This window comes from Thalassophryne amazonica, chromosome 15, assembly GCF_902500255.1.
Source record: "Thalassophryne amazonica chromosome 15, fThaAma1.1, whole genome shotgun sequence".
NCBI classification, from domain to species: Eukaryota; Metazoa; Chordata; class Actinopteri; order Batrachoidiformes; family Batrachoididae; genus Thalassophryne; species Thalassophryne amazonica.
Window position 1 is genome coordinate 64,683,687 of NC_047117.1, and position 27,888 is coordinate 64,711,574.

At 41.7% G+C, this 27,888-nt stretch overlaps 1 protein-coding gene and 2 pseudogenes across 1 annotated transcript in view; all 3 read right to left on the minus strand.

Moving 5' to 3' along the window:
* Positions 1-15,321, minus strand: part of LOC117526610 (rab11 family-interacting protein 4B-like) — a 38,115-nt gene extending 22,794 nt beyond the window's left edge. Inside the window, 7 exon segments of the mRNA XM_034188667.1 lie at positions 1,957-2,091; positions 3,564-3,749; positions 7,494-7,631; positions 7,633-7,676; positions 7,678-7,743; positions 14,925-15,082; positions 15,234-15,321. Of these exon segments, the coding sequence (XP_034044558.1) occupies positions 1,957-2,091; positions 3,564-3,749; positions 7,494-7,631; positions 7,633-7,676; positions 7,678-7,743; positions 14,925-15,082; positions 15,234-15,321 (815 nt within the window).
* A 1-nt stretch (position 15,322) lies between these two features.
* Positions 15,323-22,121, minus strand: LOC117526611 (annotated as a pseudogene).
* A 754-nt stretch (positions 22,122-22,875) lies between these two features.
* LOC117526612 overlaps positions 22,876-27,888 on the minus strand; it is a 43,048-nt pseudogene continuing 38,035 nt past the window's right edge.

Genomic DNA, 27,888 nt, shown 5'->3' on the forward strand with positions numbered 1-27,888 from the left:
TTTCACAACCAATCATGAACAGCACACAATGCAGAAGTCTTTCACTTCCCCCTTGGCTCAGTTTACTTTCACACAATGCAGCAACGGTTTCAGGATCCTGCTAACTGAAGCACTAATATAATTTACCGTTACCACCCACTGTTATCTGTTCTGTTCAGCACTCAAACGTACTTTTGAAGATACAAGATTTTAATGAATCTATGAGTGTGCAGTACATCATGATTAAAAAGGAAAAACACACAGTACTTAAGAAGTATTTTAAAGGCGCTATGAATGATTTTTCTGCTACTAAATGTCCCACTCCTCGGCCGCTTCTCTTCAACCCTCCATCTTCTACACCAAGCAGAAAAACAGTGGGTGATGCCTTTTAACAGCCCTATCATGTCTCTATGGGGAAAATCAGACATATGTAGATGGTAGTCCAACCATATTCTTGGTTAGAGGCATTTTGTGCCTCTAAATGAGTTTTGGAAGCATTTCTGGATAGTCACTGTCGTTGTCCATGAGTAGCGAGTCTGCTGGGTTTTTATAAATGGAAGGATGGGCAGCACTCTCACTTACTAAACTTGCACATGTGGAAATCTCATGCACTTAATCGGACATGAATGGTCAAATCAGAGAATGTAAATGGGACAGAAAAGCTCAGGAAATGAGGAGTGTTGCTTCATTCTCTGCACAGGAAGTCAATGAGTTACTAAATATTACATAAAGAGTTGTTAGCTGCTATATTATTTTTTAAAATGTCATCCATACCACTTTCAAAGTATATCACACTTCTTTTGGCTGCATCTGTTTCACATCCAGACAGCAGTCCTCTGTATTTTCCTTTTCATTCCTTCCTTTTTATTTACTCTGGTTTTCACTGTTGTCACACTGTTCTTGTGCCTATCCTGCACCATTCTCTGCCATTCTAGACTTATTAACCCCATATCACAACTCTTTCCTTGTTACCTTGCCATAAGCTTTTTCTAAATCCACAATCACACAATGCAACTCATTCTGGCCTTCCCTGTATAGAGTACATCATGCAAGACTTAATTTTAAAAAGTTTTTTTTTTATTGAAAAGTAAATAAGATGTGATCTCTGCTTTCTCCTGTTTGCTGGTCATTTTAATAAATAACACCGCTTATTAATTTTTTATTCCAAGTACTGTGTACCTCAGTTATGTTTTATTCGAGTCACAGGAACTTCTATGTAGTTATGTCATTGACTCTTGTTCTTTGTCACACTCTAATGTTGTTTCTTCCTGACACATTCTATTCCAATATTCATCAATTATTGATAAGGAGAAAGTATAGCTCTAATTAGGTGAGACATGTTTGGCTAAATCATGATTTCTCTCCAGGGAGAAATACAACACAGTCAGCAGAGTTAGAAGACATGTTGATTCCACAGTTCATTTTACAGTCAATATGATTATTACACCAAGTTTGCAACGACTGTCTGCATGTGAGGATGTAAGGATGACTGTGTTTGCAGATGAAGACAGTCATTCATGATCACCCTGGATTATGTTTCGAGTAACAGATTCCCTCATGCAATGGTTGCCGATGTTTCACTTTTAGTACATAGAAAAGTCATAAGCGGTATCGATAAGGGAATCAATAAGGAATCAGATCGATAAGCAGAATCGATAATGGCATCCATAAAAAATAAAATCTTATCAATGCCCATCTCTATTGTGTACACAAGCATACTCTGACTACTTGTATTGCAGCTGTATTTAAGAATTATAACGAAAACTCCTAAAGCAGTTTTCGTTATAAAGTCTATGCGTTTGACACATAGAATTTGTGTCAAATTCTTTGATTAGTTGTTCGAATGAAAGTTATTTGTCACATGGAAACGGCCTCTTTTTTTATACAAATGCAAGCAATAACTGACTGCCTGCGTTTCACACTGTATTACAAAACCTCTCTAATGCAGACGTTGTGAAACTATTTTGTGCATCTTACCTGCTGGCTTTGAGGTTTTTTAGACGAGCCTCCAGGTCATTTAGCAAGTTGACCTTTTTGCAGCACTGAGAACAGTAGACATCCATCAGCTCTCCAGTGTAATGCTGTCGAACCTTATGAGGAGTCTGGCCCGCACTGTCAACATGCACACACAAAAACATGACATCCATTTGTACACCAAAGAGCTGTTTCAATCTGAACTAGCAATAAATATGTACATATGTGTGAAATTCACAGGGTGTGGCTTTTAACAAAGTATATTTGGTACAGCAAGCCAGGAAGGCACCACCAGTTACTACTACACAACATAGTATAAGGTTTTACTTGAAACTCAGATTTTGTGAGATGAATCTTCAGTGTCTATGATCCACTCCCGCGAATTGCATTTACGAGGGCAATATTGTGACGCATCGACTAAACATTTTAATTATCCCCCCTTAAACAATGTAAGACTAAAAGTATTTCCCTTTATGCACATCTTCATAAATGTACTACAACTATGCAAGGTTTCACTGAAATCCACCGCATGGTTTAGATGGTCAAGGTGGTTCCCACACATACGCACACACCCACACCTCTAAAATTTTTGTTTGCAGGGTGGTTGCTGGTATAAATAAAGGAGAACATTTTAATCTAGAAGTATGAGCTTAAGTTATGTGACGTGACCATGCAGAACTACACTACGCATACTATAAAATTGGATCCCATTTTCACTTCGAATCTTAGTTGAGTTTGTCTGCTGGGCATGCAGCAGTACTGCCATCCTAATTAACCAACTACAGTCTGGGCTCATGACATGACACGAGCGATTCAGGAGTTTGTAACGTGGACCTTCAACAAGATAATATTTAACCATGAATGTCATTTTGGGTGATGTTGTGGGGATTGAGTGCTCTCTAAAACATTAATGATATCACATTTCTATCTGACGCTGCCTCAGTTGTGATCCTGAGGTTCTGCTCGACCTTTGAACAAACTTTTTTTTATTATTATTTGGGCCTCCACCCTCAGTGATGAACCATCTGTGTGTTCCTAAGTTTCTCATATTATTGCACAGTAATGTGTGCAGTTGATTTTATCACCATGAATGTTTTTGAGATGGCTCCTAAGGACAAACCTCATTTGTAGAGAGCTAAAAATGTGTTTTTTGCGTGTCTTGGCTTAATTACGGTGTTTGAATTTCTTTTCCTGATTTAAATGTAAGAAGACACTGACTGGTTCTACAGGTACGCTCTTAAACACAGCCAAACACGTCCACAGTTAACCACAAATTACACCAATTAGCCAGAAGCTTTTCAAGGCAATTTCATTCATTTCTGGAATGTTCTAAGATCTTTCTGTTTACAAGGCATTCACATTGGTGTGTGTAAAGTGGTGACCAAATGAATCAGACAGAACAAAAATGATGTTGCTTCAATAATGAAACAGATATTCTAACTGACTTAGCACACACATTTGTTGATAAAATTGAGTATGTGCATTTGGAAAAAAATGGAATTTTATCTTTATGTAATGTATTTCTACAACTGTGTATTAAAAAATGGAATTTTACCTTTATGTAATGTATTTCTACAACTGTGTATCTTGCCCCACCCACACCCCCTTACCTGGAAGGGACAGAGGAGCCAAGGTCAGAGTATCCGTTGGTACGAGTCTCGTCGTCTGGACAGGGGCTGCTGGGAGTGTAATCTGGCTCCTCCCCTTCGCCGTAGTCCTCAAACTGCTCCTCGTTTAGAGAAGCTGAGGAACGTGTTGAAAGGTCAGAGGTCACTGAGATACAAGTCTGACTGCACCTGAGGAAAAATAAGGAGTCTGGTATAATAAGGTTGTTTCAATAATTATCTGCATTTATTGATGAAAAAATGCAGTTAAAGGTAAAGCTGACTTGAAACTGAACTTATAACATTGCAAGACTATCCCCAAATTATCTTATTTGTAATTCGATTATTCATTCTGGACAGAGAAAATACACAGAATAGGTGGCAGTGGTGAGTGGACTGAATGCTGTTACAGTGCAGTTCTTATAAAATAAATCGAAAAAGACCTTAGGAGTGACATACTATAATATCAGGATTAAAACATATACGAGTATTGTTTTTGTCTCAATGTGATTTTGAGATAGAAAACCCTTTACAAAAAGGACAAAAGACTACAGTTAGAAAAGACTTAGAGACACAGTTCATCAGTGTCACAGAGATGAAAGACACTTATTACACATACAAAAAAGTTTAGACCCTATAGAAAATGAAACAAACGCAGAAGTGCCAAAATCTGCAGTTCCTCACATGACCATTCCAGCTGGCTCCAAAAGTGACACAATCCCCATATAAAACTCATGATAACTGGCCAACTTTAGAATACAAATAAGCATGTTTATAACCTGGTACAACAAACATTTTTGAGTGGTATCTTTTCCTTTCATGACAACTTTACAGGGTGTGAATTTTTACAGAATTCAAGATGTTTTTGTTTTTTTTCCGTCTGCATATATAGTAATGGTAAGTGCCACACTGGCAGAACCACTTATGAACATTAATACGCATATATACAATTTATTCTTGCAAGACAGAAGGTATGTAGTGCATAAGTGAATGTGTGTGTGTGTGTGTGTGTGTGAGACCCCCATCCGCCCTTCCCGATCAGCCTACAACATCCTACTCAAAGCCAACCGACAGCTTCCATCAGGAAGGGCCAACCACCAAAACAACGACAGAGACAAAGACAGACAAGAACGAGAGACAAGTGGTGAAGACAATAACTGTGATGTGAGACACCGAGGAGATGGGGCCCCTACCATCCGACATACCATGACAAACAACCACACATGAACAAACAGTGACAGCAACAGTCTGTTGTCTAATTAGTGAGCATCCATACCCTAATCTAGAACACCATAGTGTTAATCCCCTTAAGAGCACCAAAAAACCGAATTGTGGTGACGGCCACAAACACGCAACCATCCACACACAGAGACCCAGATCACAGCTAAATATCCGATCACTACTGTGGCTGGTGTGTTGGGCCAAGACAAGAGTACAGAACCTTACCATATGACATGGACCACTCCGGCACATCAGAAGTCATGCGGCCGGCTGCAAGCGACGACGGACGTGGGTCCAGGAAAGGCAGCCCCCACAGCCACCAGACAGCACAGCAAACCAACAGGGGAGCGGCCCAACGGCGCCCGAATGCACCCCCGACAACACCCCCCCCCCCCCCCAGGGTCGCAGGGAGCCACCCCAAACCCGAGGGACGCACACAGGGCGCCGGCATGGGCCCACCAATAGGGGGAGCCCCAGAACCACGCCACCCAGACCACGGCCACCGAGGGCGGGAGCGAGCGGCGGCAAAGACAGGGAGCAAAGGAGCCACCGAAACCGAATCCAAAGCACAAGGTAGGGACCACCGAGCCACACGAGCGCGGGGCCCAGCCCCCAGACAAGAGGAGAGGCCCGACCCCGGGGCCAGGAAGAGCACAAGGCCCCCCGACAGCCAGGCCCCCCAGCGAAGCCAGCGGTGCCCCCCAACCTACCCCCCACCCCAGCCACCAAAGCCCATGACCAGGAGACCGCCCAAGCAAGACCCATCCCGCGGAGACCCACAACCCCCATCCCCCCAGCAGTCGCCCGCTTTCAAGATGTTTTAAGCCACAAATTTATGCATAATTAGATGTAGGGTCAATTTCAGTGACAGCTACCATCCAGCTAACATGGTGCTAGTATTTTATTAACATTTTAATACAAATTGAGATATATGGCTTGCTGTGTAACAGACCATCTAAGAAGTCTTTGCAGCAGTATTTTTGGTGAATAACATTTTAGTATTATTTAATTTCTATGCTAACACCATTAGCACTAATTAGGAGGCACTAACAACTGGATAACTTTAGCCAAACTGATAGTGCCATGGTTCCTGAGGCAGTATGATAGTCATAGGGTTTATGTTTTTAATACCTGCACCCAATGCAACTGCTATTAGAGACACCACCGTTTGCAAAAAATGTGTGTTAATAATCTGAAACAAGGTTACCTAGCTTGTCAGCTTTAGTTAGCTTACTACCTTCAAGATAGGTGCCCATGCTCCACTTCATCTATCCCGTTCAGGTGATACTATTCTCGAACACGCTCCATCACTTCGACATTTACAGGTTGACCGATAAATACTGTACATGGATTCAGCAGTGGTGGGCACAGTTCCGCTAATTCGCTAACCGCTAATTATCTAAGCTAACTTTTTTGTTAGTGGATTATCTTTTCAGCTAATTTTAAAAACCATCAGTGGACCAATTAGCTTCTGATAAATTTTGTTCCGATAACATTTAGACCGCTAATCCTTTTTTACATAGTTAATAACAGTGAAAAGCATTTATGAACCCTGTTGGCTCCTGTCTGTTATGTATTTTGCAGCAGTGAGGCAGCCTAAGAGGAGCTGAGCTCAACTCTATCCCAGCAAGAAATGGCCTGGCTGCCACAAAAACACCCCCCCCCCCAAAAAAAAGTCATTACTCTTTACAGCATACAGCGGTCCAGCCGTGAGACCGAAGTCCTTAAAAGGAAGCAGGTTTTACTTATGGTTTTGATTTATAAACCAAATTAATCAGGGATAGTTTAATGGCATTAATGTCATTTGTACAAAGTGAAAATACAGTCTGGCATCTGTGTGTTAATATGTTCAAAACATCAGAATTAGTGCATTATTTTAAAATTAAAAGATATGTGTTATATTTTCACTTTGTACAAATGACAGACTTGACATTAATGTATGTAATGTTAAACTACCCGATTAATTTTGTTTATAAATCAAAACCGTAAGTCAAACCTGTTTTCCTTTCAAGATGTCTGCCTCACGGCTGGACCACTGCATGCTGTCAAGGTAAAATGACGCTTCCCTACAGCAGTGGGCAGGGCGCACAAAGACAGAAGCACTGACTCATTGGCTGTGTTTGGGTTTGTGAGCACCTCTGATTCTATAAGAAGTGTTGGCAGTGTTTAAACTCAAAATCGGCTTGTTGGTAGCTGAGAGTGTACTGGAGAATAGATGAAGGTTTTCAATCTTCAATAGGCTTTTTTGTCCATCTCAAGATGTGTTATTGATACCAAAATGATAAACATCTCAGGATGTTTAAGGTGACATCACATTTATGTCATTACTGAGCTGGTTGATCTGTTTTCCCAGAAAAAGTAGGTCAATGTGACCAATCCTCAATAGGCTAGTCATCGGACCTTAATCACAATGTTGTTTACGTCAATCACATGGATAGACAGAAGGACTGACGACAACATGATTACAATACCCTCTTCAGCTGTCAGCTGAGGAGTAACTTTAGAAAAATGTTGCACAAAACAGTACAACACATTGCAAAATGTAAGAAAACAGTAGTGAGGGATTATCAAACTGAATGAGGATTAGAATACAGACTGAAATGGATAAATAAACTCCTCCAATGCCTCCACATGTTTCATGGATGTGAGAAGCAGCATCTGAATGTGGCCAGCATGACAGACAGGAGGCAGAGCAGAGGACAGAGTAGCACTTACTTCTCTCCAGAGAAGAAAAGGTCCCCCAGTGCGTCTTCCTTGTCCCCAGATCTGACCAGCCCATCGGAGGTATCTGAGCCCTGGGTGCTCTCCACGGCACTGTCTCTGTCCGACTCCCTCTCCCTGCCCTCGTCTGCCCACCTCGTCCTCAGGCACCTCTGCAGGGAACAGCTGGCACTTCGGGCGGGAGAAGGTCAGGATAGACCCGTGTGCACATGGGGACTGGACAAGCACAAGCGTCCTCGCCTCCCTGAGAAAAAGTAAAAACAAAACAATAAAGGTTGACAAGATGGAAGATAAGGATAAGAAACACTAGGACAGAGTTTGCTGCTCATATTCACTTTTTTTTTCTTTATTAAATTACCTGAGTTTTTCACTTTTTAAAATAACCCTACTTAATGACAAATATTTGCAAACAGTTAAGTCAGTTTAACTTAAAGTGAAGAGAGTTATTCGTAGTCATTATGTCTGGCTGCTCAAACATTCTCATTTAGCGTGGATTTCCCTTAGACTAAATTCCTTCATTGTGGGACAGGCTCCAGTTCATGTGGGGGGTCTGGAGGGCTACAAGGGTCAAAGGGCACAAGGTCAAGAATTGGTCCTTTTTACTGAGACGTCATGCTTCACAAAGGCACAAATCTAGACTGCATACAAGAAAAGAAACGAGGTCCTCATCTCAGCCTGAGCAGCTGACACACACACACACACACACACACCACACACACACACACACACACACACACACACACACACACCCACACACACACACACACACCACAAGAGCATGAGGGAGGTGAAAGAGAAATCCGAGAGGAGAAAGTGGAGTATGAATGGTTTGCAAGGTAACACAGAAATTAAATCAGAGCACAATAGAGAGAGAGAAAAAAAACACAACATGGACACATAAATGTAGGACAGAATTACACAGGTAACAAGGAAATAGAGCACAGGCTGTTGGGAACAAAGTCAGTGCTGGAATGACTACGTAGTAGGACCATATGTATGAGAAATTTAACCAAGAGTGAGGGGGGAAAAAACCTTTAATAATGTTTGTAACAGAAAGAAAAAAAAATACATTGCAGACCCCAAATAGCCAACATCACTGCATCATGTGATCACCATCTTGGTTCCCAAAAAAGGTTGGTAAATGAAAAAATGGTAAATGGACTGCATTTATTAGTGCCTTTCCATCTGCATCAGACACTCAAAGCACTTTACAAATTATGCCTCACATTCACCCCTGTGAGGGTGATGCCACACAAGGCGCTCACTACACACCGGGAGCAATAGGGGATTAAAGACCTTACCCAAGGGCCCTTAATGATTTTCCAGTCAGGATGGGATTTGAACAGAGGATCTTCTGGTCTCAAGTCCAACGCCATAACCACTAGTTGTATGTGTACATTTATGTTTTAACATGTCAATCAAGATTACAAGTAATTATATTATTTGTATAGTCTCATTTAGAAGAGTGAAATAAAAAAAAAAAGTCAATTTAAATCAATAAAAGTATATTTAAATAAAAAAAAAACACCAAAAATGATGACTTTTTTTTTTTTTTTTTTTTTTAGGAAAAAAAAAGTCCATTTTTTCTTTTCCTCCAGCCCTGGCATGGAGGGCCCGGTTTCATAAAGCAACCTAATCTTCCAGTCTACTAAACTTTCTTCATGGACTACAGTTAGTCACCCAACATTATTCATCTAATCACCATTTCACATCGTTTACAGTTTTGTTTACTTCCGGGTTGGTCGTTGTCATGAACTATCCAGCCTTTGTTTCATTAACTGGCTTTATTAACATTTATGGACCCATACAAACTGGAGAACGACATGCTTAGCACTAAGCCTTGCAGTTTCACGCTTCAGTTTCTTCTTCTACACTTTCATCAACCTTTTTGTGCACACAACACTGCTCAGCGTAACAGTGACGCCCAGTGGCTCATCTGCGAACTGTCACAAACACATCATGACAGTCGTCTGCTGCAACTGCGGCCAAAAGCAGAGGAAGCACTCCTTTTGAAGGAATACGAGCGATGTAGGGGTGCTTTGAGTGTTCCATCAAGTGGTGGTACATGGTACATTGTTTGAGGTGTCACATTGAAGTTTTATCGACTAAAACAAGATTAGCCTCTTCTGTACCAGGCTAAGAGGTTTAGTTGGGTAACGTGAAACTTCAGCGCTTTGTGCAACAACTGTCAAAAAACTAGTCAACTAAGTGAGTTTATTCAACTCACTCAATCTCTGTTGATTTCAGGCATTTTCCCCACACCGTTTACAGGCCAGCTACGGTACCTCAGTGGTAAAGTTTCGGGCTGGCAATCAGTAAAGTGCAGGTACTAATCCAGTGGGTGGCATGTATTTTTTCCTCTTTTTTTCTTCCCCACAGCAGCGGTGCGATGTGGTTCCACAGGCACCATCTGGTTTTTGTTTTTTTTTATTCCACAGCAGCGGTGCGATGTGGTTCACCTCTTCCCATGGGACACAGTGTGAGCAGCTGCAGCAGCTCACACTATGTTCCTGCTCGAAAGACACAGTCATGTGCATGAACCGTCGCACCGGCATCGTGCACGCCAGCCCGTCGGTGCAATGTTTCATGGTTCGATCATACAAGCTGTTTCGCCGGCAGTCGCCCTGGAGTTGTACATATTCACACTAGATGTGAAGGGGCCCTTAATCAGGCGGGTGATAATACTATTCAAATATGGTTTTACCATCATATGTATTTCTTTTACTAACAGGAAGCTCTGCCTGTCATTTTCAAAGGCGTGCCATTTGGGTGTGCAGTATAATGCTTTCACTGCAACACCGGTCAGGTTTTATGTCACTGTCTTACTTTGAAAAAAGGAACCGGTTTACAGTCTGCCAACATGTGAATACAGGTTAAAAGACCAACTGGAAGACAGCCAGGTCATTTTCTGAAAGGTTTCAGCAATTTAGATTCAAGCTGCTTTCTAAAGCACATGTTTGTCTACCTGCACACAAAATTAAAAAGCTGCCTTTCAGCACATAAACTAAGGCTCTGCGCCGATATAAAGAGCCAACATGGGGTCTGAATCACGGAGTACAAAACTGAGGACAAAGGTCTTTTTAGCATTCTATACACCAGGACTCCTTATTTCCCTTCACCACAAAAGGAAACCCAGCGTGAAGTAAGAAACCCCTCGTCCTGTAGCAAAACATGTACAAAAAAAAATAAAAATTATGAAGAGAGAACAGGTTTTTGGCACATACTAGACCGTCACCCATGTATTCTAAAGAGCAGGTCTGAAGCTTAAATGGGTGCGGCTATTAAAAACTACAACTGGCATATTGCCTCAACAAGCATGGAACCATCAATGTAGTTAATATCACCAAGCCATCAATACCTGCCATTTACTGCCACTGGCGCTAACATACACATTAAATCACACTATATTTAGTCACATAGCCTATTATATTCTGACACTACTATATATCTCTCAAACAAAATATAAACGCAACACTTTTGGTTTTGCTCCAATTTTGTATGAGATGAACTCAAGATCTAAACTTTGTCCACATACACAATATCACCATTTCCCTCAAATATTGTTCACAAACCAGTCTAAATCTGTGATAGTGAGCACTTCTCCTTTGCTGAGATAATCCATCCCACCTCACAGGTGTGCCATATCAAGATGCTGATTAGACACCATGATTAGTGCACAGGTGTGCCTTAGACTGCCCACAATAAAAGGCCACTCTGAAAGGTGCAGTTTTATCACACAGCACAATGCCACAGATGTCGCAAGATTTGAGGGAGCCTGCAATTGGCATGCTGACAGCAGGAATGTCAACCAGAGCTGTTGCTCGTGTATTGAATGTTCATGTCTCTACCATAAGCCGTCTCCAAAGTCGTTTCAGAGAATTTGGCAGTACATCCAACCAGCCTCACAACCGCAGACCACGTGTAACCACACCAGCCCAGGACCTCCACATCCAGCGTGTTCACCTCCAAGATCGTCTGAGACCAGCCACTCGGACAGCTGCTAAAACAATTGGTTTGCATAACCAAAGAATATCTGCACAAACTGTCAGAAACCGTCTCAGGGAAGCTCATCTGCATGCTCGTCGTCCTCATCGGGGTCTCGACCTGACTCCAGTTCGTCGTCGCAACTTCGCACAGCCATTGAAGAGGAGTGGACTAACATTCCACAGGCCACAATTGACAACCTGATCAACTCTATGCGAAGGAGATGTGTTGCACTGCATGAGGCAAATGGTGGTCACACCAGATACTGACTGGTATCCCCCCCCCCCCAAAAACAAAACTGCACCTTTCAGACTGGCCTTTTATTGTGGACAGTCTAAGGCACACCTGTGCACTAATCATGGTGTCTAATCAGCATCCTGATATGGCACACCTGTGAGGTGGGATGGATTATCTCAGCAAAGGAGAAGTGCTCACTATCACAGATTTAGACTGGTTTGTGAACAATATTTGAGGGAAATGGTGATATTGTGTATGTGGAAAAAGTTTTAGATCTTTGAGTTCATCTCATACAAAATGGGAGCAAAACCAAAAGTGTTGCGTTTATATTTTGTTGAGTATATATATATATATATATATATATATATATATATATTTACACGAGGTCTCTTAGATAATACACCGACCCTTTTATTATTTTTTTTAACTATATGGATTTGAATGACGTGCGATTACACCAATCATGCTTGAACCCTCGTGCGCATACGTGAGTTTTTTCACGCGTGTCGGTGACGTCATTTCCCTGTGGGAAGGCCTTGAGTGAGATGTGGTCCCGCCCCTCGGCTGAATTCCTTTGTTTCACACGCTGCTCGAGACGCCGCGCGTTGCTTTATCAAAATTTTTTCTGGACCTGTGACGAATATCCGAGTGGACACTATTCGAGAAATTAAACTGGTTTTCGGTGAAAAGTTTAACGGCTGAGAGATTATGGGGTGTTTCTGTTGCTGTAAGGACTTCCCACGAGCGGGACGTCCTGCAGCGCTTCCAGGCGCCGTCGTCGGCCTGTTTCGACCTGAAAACATCCTAATTTAAGGCTTAATTCACCCAGGACGTCGTGAGAGAACAGAGAAGATTCAGAAGAGGCCGGCATGAGGACTTTATGCGGACATTCCACTATTTAAGGACATTTTTTAATGAAAGACGTGCGCGCAAATTCGCCGAGTCGTTTCCATGACGACTCGGCAAATCTGTGTGCGCCGCGACAGGAAAAACACCTCCGTGTTGAAAACCATTTGTAAAATTCAGGCGGCTTTTGATGGCTTTCAACAAGTGAGCAACTGAGAAATTGTTTAACAGCTTGGGCATGTTCCAACTTGCCCGTTAAGGTTTCCAACGGAGGTGGTTTTGCTGTGGTGACCCCCCGCGGTCGGGTCCGGCCCGACATGCGACTCTGCCCGCACGTTCTTTCATTACAAAATGTCCATTAACAATGGAATGTCCGAATAAACTCCTCATGCCGACTTCTTCTGAAAGTTCTCTGTTCTCTGATGACTTCCTGGGTCAACAGAGCCTGAAATGTGGACGTTTTCAACTGAAACGGCGAGACGCTGCCGCCTCGAAGCGCCACTCGCCGTCAGGCGCCGTGGGCCGTCCTTACCGGCGACACCTACCAGCCAAATCTCTCATCAGCCGTTAAATTTTTTACCGAAAACCAGCTGAATTTATCGAATGGTGTCTACTCAGTTGTGCCTTACAGTTTTGAAAAAAATTTTGATCAAACAAAGCAGTCAGGCTCTGAGCCATTCCTAAACAATGAACAAAAAAATCGACGAGGGGGGACGTACTCCTCATCAAGACTGCCCACAGGCGAATGACGTAACCGACAGGCGTGAAAAAACTCTTGCATGCCCACGATGGTCAAGCATGTCTGATGTAAGCACACGTGATTCAAATCCATATGGTTTTGAAAAAAGAAAAAAAAAAAAGAGTCGGATACTTTTCTAATAGACCTCGTAATATATAATATATAGAGTATATATATATATATATATATATATATATTTATTTATTTTTTTTTTTTACCCCTGATCTCTGGTCGCTGTTTCAATCTCTGCAGCCAGAGATTGGGCCTTCGTTTGTGTGGCAAAACAGTTCTTTGCTTCAAAGCGAGGTCTGAGGGCTGAGGATCTGGACCATTCAGATCTTCATTCGGCTCCCTAAGCTTCTGGTTCTCCTGACATAAAGAGTGAGAAAGAAAGAAAGAAAGAAAGAAGAAAGAGAGAAAGAGATGAGTATCTGTTGCAGCAGGAGTGAATTAGACATTGATTCTCTCTCCAGCAGATACTTTCAACTCACATGGAACTGCACACAGTGCATGCTGTTATACGTTATATGCAGGAAACCTAGAAAAATAACAATCCATTCTGGCCATTGCCCACAGCATATAAGACGCATTGGTGTGTGTACAGAAGAGAACTGCTCCCCTGCATTGTCTGCTGTATTATGGATCACTGCGTGATAAATTGAGTGCTGAGCAGAAAGTCAGTTTGTTTTACCCCCCCTCTGCACATAACCATCAGCAGGGGAATTACAGCACTGACCCCAATTCAGCCGGGGCCAGTTCACGCTGTTGAAACAAGAGTAGTGGTTAATCAAGGGGTTAAAGATCAGAGAAGCAATTTTACCATCACACTGGGAAGGAGCCGAGTGCCCGACACCACCAGGTGCTGGAACATAAGGTTAAGAAAGTCTCCATTCACAAACCGCCAGACACAATAAAGACAGAGGGCTGCACAAGTCATCAATCATAAGATCAGGAGCTAATAAGTAAACTTTCTTTCAACACAGCTCAACGAGGACAGAAAGCTGCTTTGCAGTTTTATGAATCCCCAGTCCACTGCATCAATCGATCGCCATGGGCCCTCTAACGGACCTGATTTTTGTTTTGACCTGGTGTAAGTTAGTGTTCCTATGACCAGTCTCACAAGAGTCCTCACTGTGATCAATCAACCAGTTTAAGAGGGTTAATGCAACAGATTCGTAGCAGTGACAAAGCTTAACTGAACAGATTTATAACATAAAATCGAGAGGTTCAAAGTACAATTAGAGTGATACGGAGGTTCATGTATTGATAAAGAGTCATATCTTTTACTTTAATATTCATTTTCAACTCTACCGTCTACTGTTGATCACGTTACAACCCCACTGACATTTATCATTTACAGAAAGCATTTGTTGATAGCGGAGGTATTAAATAGGAATCCAGCTACACAACAGGTGTGTGTACCTTTCATCACCTTCAGTGCAATTAAATCCATTCTTTATCAGGAACTGTCAAACAGCACCAAGGTATTTTAAAACCCTTTCATGCCTTATGTATCTTTCACAGCTACTGATGCCATGTTGCTTTTATAATTGTAGCTTAGTAGAGTAGAATTCCTGTGAACAAACATTCCTGAGAGGCCTCATGCCTTTCATCCTTACCTGCTTGTGCCTTTTGACTTCATGCTCCAGCTCCATCTCCCTGGTCCTGCTGCTGACGTCTGCCAGCGTGGAGGAGGAGCTGCGGCTGCGGCCAGGCCTCTCAGCCTCCAGCTTGAAAAGCTGCAAATGCTCCAGCTCCCGACGCAGGTCCTCTATCACTACACACAACACAAAGCACAAATGCACAACGTTATGCACGCCAGCGCAGTGTTTTGTAGGAGTAGGCGTGCAAGTGAGCACTACTGCAGAAAGAAAGGAAACAGAAGGACAAACCCCCGTGCCGGGGTGTGTGTTTGGATACAAACTAGCCTCCCACCTCCTGCATGGCATCCTTCTCTTTCTGGAACTGCTGCCTGTTCTGTCGCAATTTGTCCATCATTTCTTGTAGAGGGTCCATCTCATCTTCAGACGTAGGCTGGTGTCCTCCAGCTTGTCTGTCATCCTTTGCTTTTCCTGAGGTTAAAAAATAAATAAAAGACAAAAAAGAAGTTTTTATTTTTCTTGTGACTGGTTAAATACACAAAAATCTTAATATGTGGTAAAATGTGAAGAGTAGACAAAACACTTTCTGATGCAAGATCGGCACAACTGAACATTGCACAGGTTCGCAGAACTCAGGCTTTGTGTGCCTTACTCCAGAGCCATCCACATACAGTTTCGGTCATAAAACATCTGGTTTTCTAAAGATCTATTAGGACAGGATTAATCTGATATGGGGAGGTGGGCTTAAGCAATCATTACTAGAGTTCATCAGTGATTTTTCTTTTTTTTTTAATCCAGTACTGAGTGTGCATCCACTAATTGGGCCTCATTTATCAAACGAACGTACGCAGAAAACGTGCGTTCCACCATTTTTACGCAATCTTCGGTATTTATCAATTTGGACGTGAGTGGAGGCTAAGACGAATCTCACGACAGAGCTCACGTCTGGTCTGAGCTCGTGTACGCAAATCTGAGTCTGTGGATTTGCGGCGCAGCACTACAAAATCTGTCTGAGTCTGAAATAATTATGAAACAAACCTCAGCTGTCATCCAAGCATAAGGAGCCACATATTCAGAACAGATCAAAATGGATTCTTAAAACGGATTAAACAAAATTAATAAAAAAAACAAACATCTTTTTAATGATACTGCTTCCTTTGTAAAATAAAAATACATACGGTAAATAGCCTAAACATGACAACTAATCATTGCACATTAAAATTCCTAATGCTGCGCTTAAGTGCCGCAACATGTTTTTTGGTGGCCAGCTTTAAATCTTTAAATCACTTTTTCTTGACCTAAATGCAAAGAATTCTTAATCAATTAGCAGGCATAAGTTTTTAACTGTGGGTGCATAAAAGACTGATTCAAAATCATTAGGCATAGGTTAAGTCAAAGAATTCTTCAAACCTCAGCCAGAGTCCGTTTCTCTGCGGCAACGCTGTTGACCGCCTCCGTTACACTCTTCCACACAGCATTTTTATGAGCGCCTTTGACTCCACTTTTCAGACAGCCAAAAAGTACAAGTTTGTTTTTCTCCACCTCCGATGTTAGGATGCTGATTTCCATCTCCGAAAAGTTTTTCTTCTTCCCAGTGCTTCTTCTCTCCATGTTGAGCTCAGTGGGCGAGGCTTCCGAACCATGAATATTTAAGGGCGTAACATGCTAATGACGATTAAATGCAGCTGCCGCATTTATCAAAAGCCGATCATTCGTACGCTGGGATTGGTCAGATACAAATGTTTCATAAATCACACGTGTGTCTTGTCGTAAGACCAATTATGCGCTCAGATCTGCGCCTGTTTTTACACAATGCTGCAAAATGTGGCCCAGTGTCCGTAAATATTACAGATGTTCTGCATTCCTCCACCTCAGCATATAAAATTAATCTCATCTGGACAGGGCTGGAGAGTCCTTTCGTGATATTATTTTTCCAATCAAACTTGTTGTCAAGGAAGCAAATATGCACAGGTGTGCATGCATCCACCACACTGTGGGACCACCTTGGAACCTGGCTGGCAACTACCAAGGCAAACAACTGATTCATCTCCACCCCTTGAAAACAACCATTTACAGTTGTATGCAAAAGTTTGAGCACCCCTGATAATTTTCATGATTTTCCTTTATAAATCATTTGTTGTCTGGATCAGAAATTTCAGTTAAATATATCATATAGCAGACAAACACAGTGAAATTTGAGAAGTGAAATGAAGTTTATAGGATTTACAGAAAGTGTGCAATAATTATTTAAACAAAATTAGGCAGGTGCATAAATTTGGGCACCCAACAGAAAAAAAATACATCAATATTTAGTAGATTCTCCTTTTGCAGAAATTACAGCCTCTAAACGCTTCCTATAGCTTTCAATGAAAATCTGGATTCTGGTTGAAGGTATTTTGGACCATTCTTCTTTACAAAACATCTCAGGTTTGTTGGTTTCCAAGCATGGACAGCCCCTTACAATCACACCACAGATTTTCAATAATATTCAGGTCTGGGGACTAAGATGGCCATTCCAGAATGTTGTACTTGTTTCTCTGCATGAATGCCTTAGTATTCTGAGCAGTGTTTAGGGTTGTTGTCTTGTTGAAAGATCCAGCCCCACACAACTTCAACTCTGTCACTGATTTATGAACATTGTTCTCAAGAATCTGCTGATATTGACTGGAATCCATGTGACCCTCAACTTTAACAAGATTCCCAGTACCTGCACTGGCCACACAGCATGATGGAACCACCTCCAAATTTTACTGCAGGTAGCAAGTGTTTTTCTTGGAATGCTGTGTTCTTTTTCAGCCATGCATATCGCCCCTTGTTATGTCCAAATAACTCAATTCTAGTTTCATCAGTCCACAGCACCTTATTCCAAAATGACTCTGGCTTGTCCAAATGTGCTTTAGCATACCTCAAGTGACTCTGTTTTTGGCGTGTACGCAGAAAAGCCTTCCTCTGCATTACAGTATCATACAGCATCTCCTTGTGCAAAGTGCGTTGTCTAGTTGAACGATGCACAGAGACACTATCTGCAGCAAGATCATGTTGTAGGTCTTTGGAGCAGGTCTGTTGGTTGACTAAGACTGAAAAATGTTCTCACTATCCTTCGCTTTAGCTTATCTGAGATATTTGTTGGCCTGCCACTTCAGGCCTTAACTAGTACTGTGCCTGTGGTCTTCCATTTCCTCACTATGTTCCTCACAGTGGAAACTGACAGCTGAAATCTCTGAGATAGCTTTTTGTGTCCTTCCCCTAAACCATAATGTTGAACAAACTTTGTTTTCAGTTCATTTAAGAGTTGTTTAGAGGCTCCCATGTTGCCACTCAATAGAAGAGATGCAAAGAGGGGAAACATCTGCAAGTGGGTGGCTTCAGTGGGTGGCCTTCTCCACCCACTGAGGTCTTCAGCACTGAGGCACCTACGCGCTGGATCATACCCCCAAACAACTTAACTTTGGAAGAAAACTTTTAAATACACTGCTCCCTTCTCCGGGGATAATATCATAAAGGTGCTGAAACAGTCGCAGTTGACCACAACAGGATCACTTAAATCAATTGTAAAAGACTAGCATGAATACTAGTTTGTTAGAATGCATAATGCAAATGATTAACAAAATAAATAAATACAGTGATCATATTATGTTAGAGAATGAAGTGTTTGAAAAAGACTGTAAATACTGTCCATGGGTGTGGCCATTTTTGTGGGAAAACAATGACGAATGCAATGCAAGACCTCCAGTCCTCACTGGTTATCAAAGTCTCACCACCATACAGTAAGACAGAAAGTATCAAGACCCTAAAGACTTGTCAAACACTTGTGTCCAGTCACCTCGTGGTTCAAACTCTTACTTGGTATCTCTCAATCTCAAAGACAGAGAACACAGAGATACTGTATTAATGTCACTGGACCGACACATTTCACTGCAGTGCTGGGGGGTCGTCTGCTTCACCAGTGCCCAGGTCCAAACCTGCAGTGGCTAGTGTGGGTGGGCACCTGGAACATTATTTCTCTTAGCAAGGATGACAGTTTTCCAGTGTCCTGGACATGGCTTTATTAAATGTACACCTTTTGCATGTGTCTGACAATATGCACAAGTGTTGACAATCGCATGTGTTCCATCTCAGAAAGAGAAACCAACAGAAGTGTAGAGCGCAAGGGCTCATGTGACATGCATTGTGCAGTGAATATGCCTCATGAAGAATGGATTGTACAACTGCTCTGAACAAGAGTATCAGCCAGATGTTTTACATGCAATTAAAAGACCAAATAAGGACAAAGACATACCTCATCCAGTTTTCTGTCTGTGACTTGAGCCGGCACATGTTAGCAGTCATCTCACTGTTCTCTTCCTCCAGCTGCTTCAATCTAAATAATATTCGTATGTCAATACACTTGAACAACTAGTGGTGGTCACCAGACCTGAGCGTTTACAAAAGCAGAGGTTTTATCTGAGTGGTGCAGCGCTTGTGCATGCTTTTCACCGGTTTGACAATAGTTCTATCTGCGTGTTCTTTTCTCTGTCCATCTTGCTGTACGCTTCTCGCTGTCGTCTCAGCTCTTCAAGCATGTTTGTTCTGCACGCGTCTCCTGATCCTTCAGCTGCTCCTCCAACTCATGAACCCTGAGAGGGTCAACAAACAGACAAATATTTCTTATTATAGCACTATAGGAAAGGCAGCTTCCTTTCTGCCAGTTTTCTTATTGTACCTGTGCACTAGTTGTGTTCTCATGTTTGAGTTTGGACTTGACATCACCGCTCATTTGAGTGTCATTCTCCAGTTCTGCCACCTTCTTCTCCAGAAAACTTACCTGATGGAGACAAATTAGTATTCATAGTAATTAGGTTTGAAAAAGTACCTAAAATCAGGCTGTCTCTTGCTGGAAAAAAAAAACCCCTAAAATCTTAATTTAATGAACAGACAGAGCAAAACAGTTTCTTTTTCTTTACCAGTGGCTCAGAGAAGTCCAAAATCAATAAACAACTGATAACAATAAACACTGATGGAAAAATACAAAACTTCTCCATACAGCTATACTGCAGGTGGCTGTTCTCCACTCACACACTTTGACACTGTGCACAGATCTAACAATTTGAGAGAAATCCCTCTCAAATTATCAGATTATATAGTGTAACGGGACCTGGCACTGTAATCTGACGGTACGGAAATTATGCAAACAATGAGGAACTGTCAAGACAAAAAGCATAACGGAATACGGACAAATTGAAGTTGTCGTTGGGATTCATACAGGAACGAAATTGGACGATGGTTAAATGATGTCTCTGAAAATCAACGTAAGTCCAGATTTCTTGTTTAGTTTTGGCATCAGTGTCTTTCATTAGCACCATGTGACCGGGGCTTTAGATCAATATTCACACCACTGCCACTCCTTCTCATTCCTTGTGGGTTAATAACAATGACGACAAAATTAATTTCTAATACGGCGTGGAATTCGTCTCCAGAGGCCATTTCACTCCCTGGAAATCTGAGAGCTGAGCAGGTGTTTCTAATGACGCCAAACACGCACGAGAGGCTCACTAACCAGATGTCTTGCGGTTTCAAGACGGCGACGCATCTTGAAAATTGTGCATTACAATCTGAATGGATTATTTCATTTTCTGAATTTCATGTTATAAATAACTGACTAAATACAACTACTTTGCAGACAGATTATGCACCCTGTAAATAGCAAATTATGCCCCAAATGCACTTGTACTGAGCATTTTAAACTGCATCCCACAGACTGCCAAGATGAGGCCCCAAAGCAGATTAAATATGCATGCAATTCTATGCATAGTATTGCATATACCCTGGTTTCCAAACCTGGTCCTTGGGAACCCCTTGACCTGCACATTTTCCATCTCTTCCTGCTCTACCAGAATTGAATCAGCTAATTCAGGTGTGCTCTGCCAACGAAGAGCTAACAGATACCTGAATGAGCTAATTAGCATTGGCAAGGATTGACATGAACATTTCCAAGTCCCTGAATGTCTTTTAGTGTCCATTTACAGCAATCATTAAGAAACAGTATACTGTTTACTACTAAAGGAGGCAGTTCTCAAAGCAGACTGAAACACTCCTTTTAACTATTGTGCCATCAACTAAGATTAAAGCTCTGATAATGTCACAGGACATGTACAGTTGCATTTGTTGGCCAGTGTATAATGAACACCATGTTTGTGTTCAGGTGCTGCGAGGAGAGATCTGTTAATTGGCTGACTGAAGGTAACTGGACCCATTGCCTCTGGTTGGCTATAAAGTGATCAACTGTTACCTTATCCAAACATTTCACTGATCATTTTTTGTTGTAATTTGAAAACAAAGTTTAAACAGAGTTTAAAAACAAATGGTGAAATGCTCCATTTCGTGTTCCTCAACTGCTATGTCTTTAAATCAGATTAACAAATTTGGTGGCTTGTCAGGGGGCTGAACCCAGAACAACTTACACCTGAAATGAGAATCGTACCCAGAGATGAGCTTCCGGACAAATGCCCACATTTGTTACGTCCAGTTTGAAGACATAAATTAACAACACACGAAAACACTGATATTGTTACTATATTGTGTCATCATACTTCATAGTTGCTAGCTCATCTGAATAAGGACTATACTGGGTGACCAATATGTAGACTTTCTGGTCATTCTACCCATCTGTGTCCTTGGACAAGACTCTTAATTTGCATCATCCCAGTCCATCCAGCTGGAAACTGGTACTATCTGGGGAGTACCCTGCGATGGCCGAGCATTGTATCCAGGGTGGAGTTGTGGTGGAGTCACTGACTCTTAATCCACTTTGTGTTATTGAATCCAGGGATAAACACCAGGACAAACTGGCCTCAGGGCCTATACAGGGCTTACTTCTATTTATCCCTTTGTTTTTTTTTAAATGGCCATTTATTATCTGCAACGATTTACAGTGAAGAGAACCTTTTTTTCCCATTAAGTGTGCAAAAATGAGTTTAGTCTACTTCTTATAAATGTCAAGCGCTGTTCGTGCTGCTCTGCATAAGCAGCTACAGAAAAGAGCTCTATTGAGGCCCTGTTATGTAATACGTATTAGCATACAAAGACAAATGGCTACAAACATATTTTTACCTTCTCATTAATATCAATGTCACAGGAGTCAATGCTGTCGTGGAAAAGGTCCTCAGTGCTCCCGTTACTGCTGCTTAAGTTGCTGTTGTGGCAGTTGCCTACACAAACACACAGAGACACACACATTCAGCAGGTAGAATCTGCTGGGAATAGTTTCAGTCGGGGAAAATAAACAGACACTTCTGAGTGTGTGCGTGTGTGTGTTGCAAGACAGAATAGTTAATATAGTGTGTAATCCCTGGGACAGTGCCAAATAAATAAAGAGGAAAACTTTCAGAAATCTCAGGCAGACACTCCCACAGGTGTGGTACGCCTGACTGCATCACATGACTGATGTCACTACACCAGCCTGTTCTCATGCTGACACAATGAAGTGAAAAGGTGCATTTCTACTTTGTTGTCATAGGAGGTGAGGGTTAGGTCAAGGAGGAGGGGAAAAAAGCAATAAAGTGGAAGTAGCAATCACATAAAACAGTAGAAGGAGAAGGGAGAGAAGGCAGAGCCTGATATTGAATACATAGATCAGGTGTGACGCATCATTTTCACTCTGTCTCTGTAACTTAGTTACTGTGAAGAGACGGCACGAAGAGTGAGATATAAAACACTTCATGCAAAGCAGAGGAACAGCAGAGTTGACATGGCAAAAACAACAAGGAGGTATATGATCTCAGCTAATAAGGAGTTACTAATTAACCAGCCGCTGAAGCACCACTGCAGGAAAGTGGACTGATATGAAAACAGTAACTGATAATTTGACTGTGCGCATGTGCTTCCACAGATAACTAAAGTAAATGTGCAGTACTGACTAATACATACGACAAATTAATGACCTTTGTTCCAGACAGACGCTGACGCATGAACAGGCCCACAGGTGAGAAGCTTACCTGCCAAAAGCGGTACTGGAGATTTTCCTGCTGGGGCTACAAAGAGAGAAAAAGGAGGAAGTCACTGAGTATATCAGAGTTACTGCCATGGATACATTTAGGTTTACAGCTGAATGCACATGGGCACTGCCTGCTGAGAACAGTAAATTTTGGCTATTCGGAGTGACATACAAAGAAATATTGAAGGACATGTCAATGATAATAGAATTTCACTGCTGGTTGACTGAGCAGGGTTTTGTCTGCTCAGCAACCGTCTCAGGGGAGAAAAACTGACTAAGTCTTTCACAGTTGTATGTAGGGATGGGTATCGAGAACCAGTTCCTTTCGGGTATCGTTAAGAAATGATTCGATCCACCAACATCAATAAGCTTTGTGCTTAACGATTCTGTTATCGGTCCTTCAGAGTGGCCGTTGTTTTGGCGGGTGTTTGTCAGGAAATGATCATTTCTCTACATTGATTACAGACCCTGCAGCGGATCCTTAACTTTTCTGCAGCGCGGCTTTGCTTTGAACCTTGAACCAACCGAAGCGTGGTTCGCAGATTGAAGCAATGCTTCGGTCATTGCTTCGTTTATTTCTTTCGCTTAATTTTCCCCCGCTAAAACCCTAAAGAGCATACGTCTGTGAGTATTATTTACCTTTTCTATGTTAAACCGACCTGTTATGGTCTTCTGAAACAGTTGATAGATGTATTTTATAACTTAAAAACGGGAGCGATGCTAACGTTAGCGTGTCTATGGCATTTTCAATGTTAAAAGTTAGCATTTAGCAATTGCAGCTGTCATCACGTTCGGGTGCATTTGTTTTCAAATTGTAATATTCCTTAAATTTATTATTGCTTATATATCAATAACCTAATGACTATATATACAATTTTAGCAAAGAGACAAAAAGAACCTGAATAGAAACACAACAGACAATATATAATAGCGTCCTGCCCTGGGTGTACCCCGCCTCACGCTCTATGACTGCTGGGATGTCTCCAGCCCCCCGCGACCTTAATTGGACCAAGCGGTCGAAGATGAATGAACTAACATAAAATAATAAATACATACAGAATAAATAAGTGTTTCCTGTGACCCTAGTGACTCTCACACCTCCATTTCATCCCTGTCTTGTTTAAGTTTAATGACAGTTGTTTTGGTCAAACCATATTTTCAGTTTGTTAATTTCTTTAGTGATTTCCTCTAGAACTTTCTGCCAAACTAGAAAACTGCTGCATCCTAGTAAGCGCAGAATACTAATGGAATGATCCGAATAAGGAAAGTTGTATTTTTTTCTCACCTAAATGGATACTCCAGTTTACTGTCTGGAATAGTCCCATATTGCATTTCAGAGCTTCTAGAATTCAAACATTTTGGTGCAGGTGGTGTTGGGTGGGTAATTTGGGGTTTCAGCTTTTTTTGTTTTTCACCACTTTCATCCCTGAATATGAGTTGTGATTCACTTTTGTGCGGATTAAAGTTACTAACTGGGATTCCTGTCTCGTTGCGAGAAAGAAACGAGAATCATCCTCCGTTCTGTTCACGACAGCTCCAAATGGTTGCGCGCTCCTCTGACAATCAATATAGAACGATAGAATTCAGTCTGAATTAATACTTCAAAGCGAAACACAGTTTTGTTTATTTTTATTTATGTCCAGAGATCAAGGATACAGTGACTAATTTCACATTTATTTACTTTAAGACTCAAGGAAATACATAGAAAACCTGTAAAGCCTACTTTTAGTACAAAATTCACGAGGGATCAATAAGCAGAATCGATAATGGCATCGATAGATAAAACCTTATCAATACCCATCCCTAGTTGTATGTCTGTCTGTGTAAGACTTCAAAAAAAAAAAAAAAAAAAGCAAACATGGGGTCAGGCAAATGGTAAGCAGAAAAATAAAACAAAAAATCCTGGCATCTACAGCTCAAATGCATGCACAGTGAAAAGAAGCTTAGAACTGATACAACATAAACAAGTAAATTAACTTTATGAACAGTTTGGTATCATAGTCAAAAAGAATAACATTGAACTGCATTCCAAGCATTTCTACCCAATGTACTTTGCATGATGCCTCACATTCACCCATTGACACACTAATGTTAGGTGCTCCACTGCCCACTGGGAGCAACTTAGGGATTTAAGACCTTGCTCAAGAGAATATTGATTTTCTAGTCATCTGTGGATCCTCCTTTAACATCTATAATAGTGCCACTAATGTCTCCCTGTAAACAACAGATGTCTTTGTAGAGCAGTTTAGTGTAGCCAGAATAATGTGTTAATAGTAGGGATGTACCAATACCTCTTTTTTTCCCCCAGACTGAGTACAAGTACATACATTTGGTACTTGTCGATACTGAGTACAATGTGACTTTGAAAACATGTTTTATGCATCAGTTGTTCCTTATTTTTTACTGTAACTGCTACCAATCATTAGCTTTGTTTTTAATTTACAAACATTTAACCTGCTACCAATCATTAGCTTTGTTTTTGTTTACAAACCCCATAATTTTTGCCAGGGTTGTAGAAACATTTAAATCATGTAACATCACTTTTGACTACAAAAAAAAATGGTCCTTTACATTGTTTGTGTGTTTCTTAAACATGACACTGCCAGACATCTCACTGAAATGTAACCTATGGACTTCAGCACTACAAACTATACAACACCAGGACAGAACTGAAACTGCCTATCACTAACTTTTTATGTCTGTGAGGACTAAAAGCCTTTTTGAGGGACAGATTCATTTTGATGAAAAGAAGCTTCTCTGGTGTTATCAGCTGTGAGCCTGTTTCTGTTTTTAGCTACAATGTGTGACACTGAGCTAAACAGCCTTTCACTCTCCACACTATTTTTTTAACTTTAAGTAAATACGTACCAATAACATACACAAATACAAAACGTAATTTTTTTTCCCCAAAGGTGGAACAAGTAATACTGATGAGCACGGCGTGTTGTTTTCCAAAATCAGGAGGCTTTGTTGTGGATTATTTTTCTTCAAGATCATGTGATGATGAATTCCATGAAACAAATGGGTACAACTTTTTATTTACTGTGTGTGTGTGAATTTACTCCACATGATGGACAGTGGCTTTCAGCCAATCAGTGGACAGCACTGACAGACCGTATTTTGACTTATGAGTAAATTACACGAAAGCCTGTAAAAATCCATAAATTAGCCACACCACTGTTTAAGCCGCAGTGTTCAAAAACGGATGAAAAAAGTGTGGCTTATTTGGTGTTTCGCAGTTGTGAATCTTGTGCCGTCTCGCGGCCCCTAACTCACGCGAGAGGTTGGTTTCAGCAGAGTTCCGTGTCGGTAGCTCAGCACTCACAGTGTAAACACATCTCGTGAAGTCTGGACAATAAGACAACATCGGGGCACAGCAGAAGTCCCTCACAGGTGCTACACCTCCTCTAGATAACCCTTTCACTTGGTAGAGTGTATAATCATCATAATCGCCTGTGAACTCGCTAATTAACACCATCCACATCCTTGCTTTGCCACTCTGCCAGCACTGTGGTGCATTCTGGGAAGCACAGGCGACCACCAGGGGCATTATGGGAAATGCTGAAACACCGAACAGTCCGGAAATTTCGGAGCATGTGCGTGAAAATCCCACATTGAGAGGTTGACATCACGCTGCTGTAAAGGGGTATCGGGTTTCGGAGTATCTGAGACGTTTTATGATTACAAGTAAATGAATACGGGATCGGGCCGATGCCTGATACCGGTATCAGGATCGGTGCATCCCTAGTTATTAGAAATAAAGGTAACATGTTTATCATATTTTTGTGAAAGCATAATGTCCTCTTGTTTGAGTTTACCTCTACCAGAAAAATAAGTTAAAAAGTCAAGTTATTTCCCCATCAGAGGCTGCCAACTCTTTTGCAAGTGACAGGTAGCTCTGTATCACTTTGCAAATCAAAGGCTTAAGCATTAATGCTCCAGTATTTGATTTATATTTATGTCAGTTTCCAAGGGTAATTTTTGCAGCAGGCAACTAAAAACACTATTTGTCTTATTATGAAAGAAACCTTCCACCAGTAAAGAGGTAGAACTTTATCTGTCATTTGAGCTGCCATATGGGCTTTGAGTAATCAGAATCAGAAGAAGTTTACTGCCATTGCCAGTGAACAGGATTCACAGACTAGGAATTTGCTTCGGTACAATGGTGCAACATTAAGAAGAGATAAAATGCTAAGATAAAATATAACATATGTGTCAAATAAGATAAAATATAAGATAAAAAAAAGAAATATGAAATATGAAAGGCTGTGTGCAACAGAAAAACAGAGAAACAGAAAAAAACAGTGCAGTGCGAGGAGTGCAATTAAAAACCAAAGTACATTGTCTAAGTGACCCGTGATAAAATGATAAAGTGACAGAGTTAAGCTTAAGGTGACTGAGTTATGAGGTGTTCATGAGTCTAACGGCAGAGGGGAAGAAACTGTTCTTATGGCGGGAGGTTCTGGTCCGGATGGACTGTAGCCTCCTGCCCGAGGGGAGTGGTTTGATGACCGTTGTGCAGGGTGAGAAGGGGTCAGCTGTGATCCGACCTGCTCGGCCCAGAGTCCTGGAGACGTGCAGGTCGTGGAGAGATGGAAGGCTACAGCCGATCGCCTTCTCAGCAGAGGCCACAATGCGCTGCAGTCTGTGTTTGTCCCTGGCTGTGGCCCCGGCGTACCACACCGTGATGGAGAAGCAGAGGATGGACTCGATGACGGCCGTGTAGAAACTGCACCATCAGCTGGACAGGCAGCTTGGCCTTCTTCAGCTGCCGCAGGAAAGTACATCCTCTGCTGGGCCTTCTTGATGAGGGAGCTGATGGTTGACTCCCACTTGAGGGTCTGGGTGATGGTGGTGCCGAGGAAGCGGTGACAGACCACAGTGGTGATGGGGCTGTTGGTGAGGGCCAGGGAGGGCGGGGGGGATGTGGCTTTCCTGAAGTCCACGATCATCTCCACTGTTTTCTGGGCGTTGAGCACCAAGTTGTTGCTGCTGCACCAGGTCACCAGC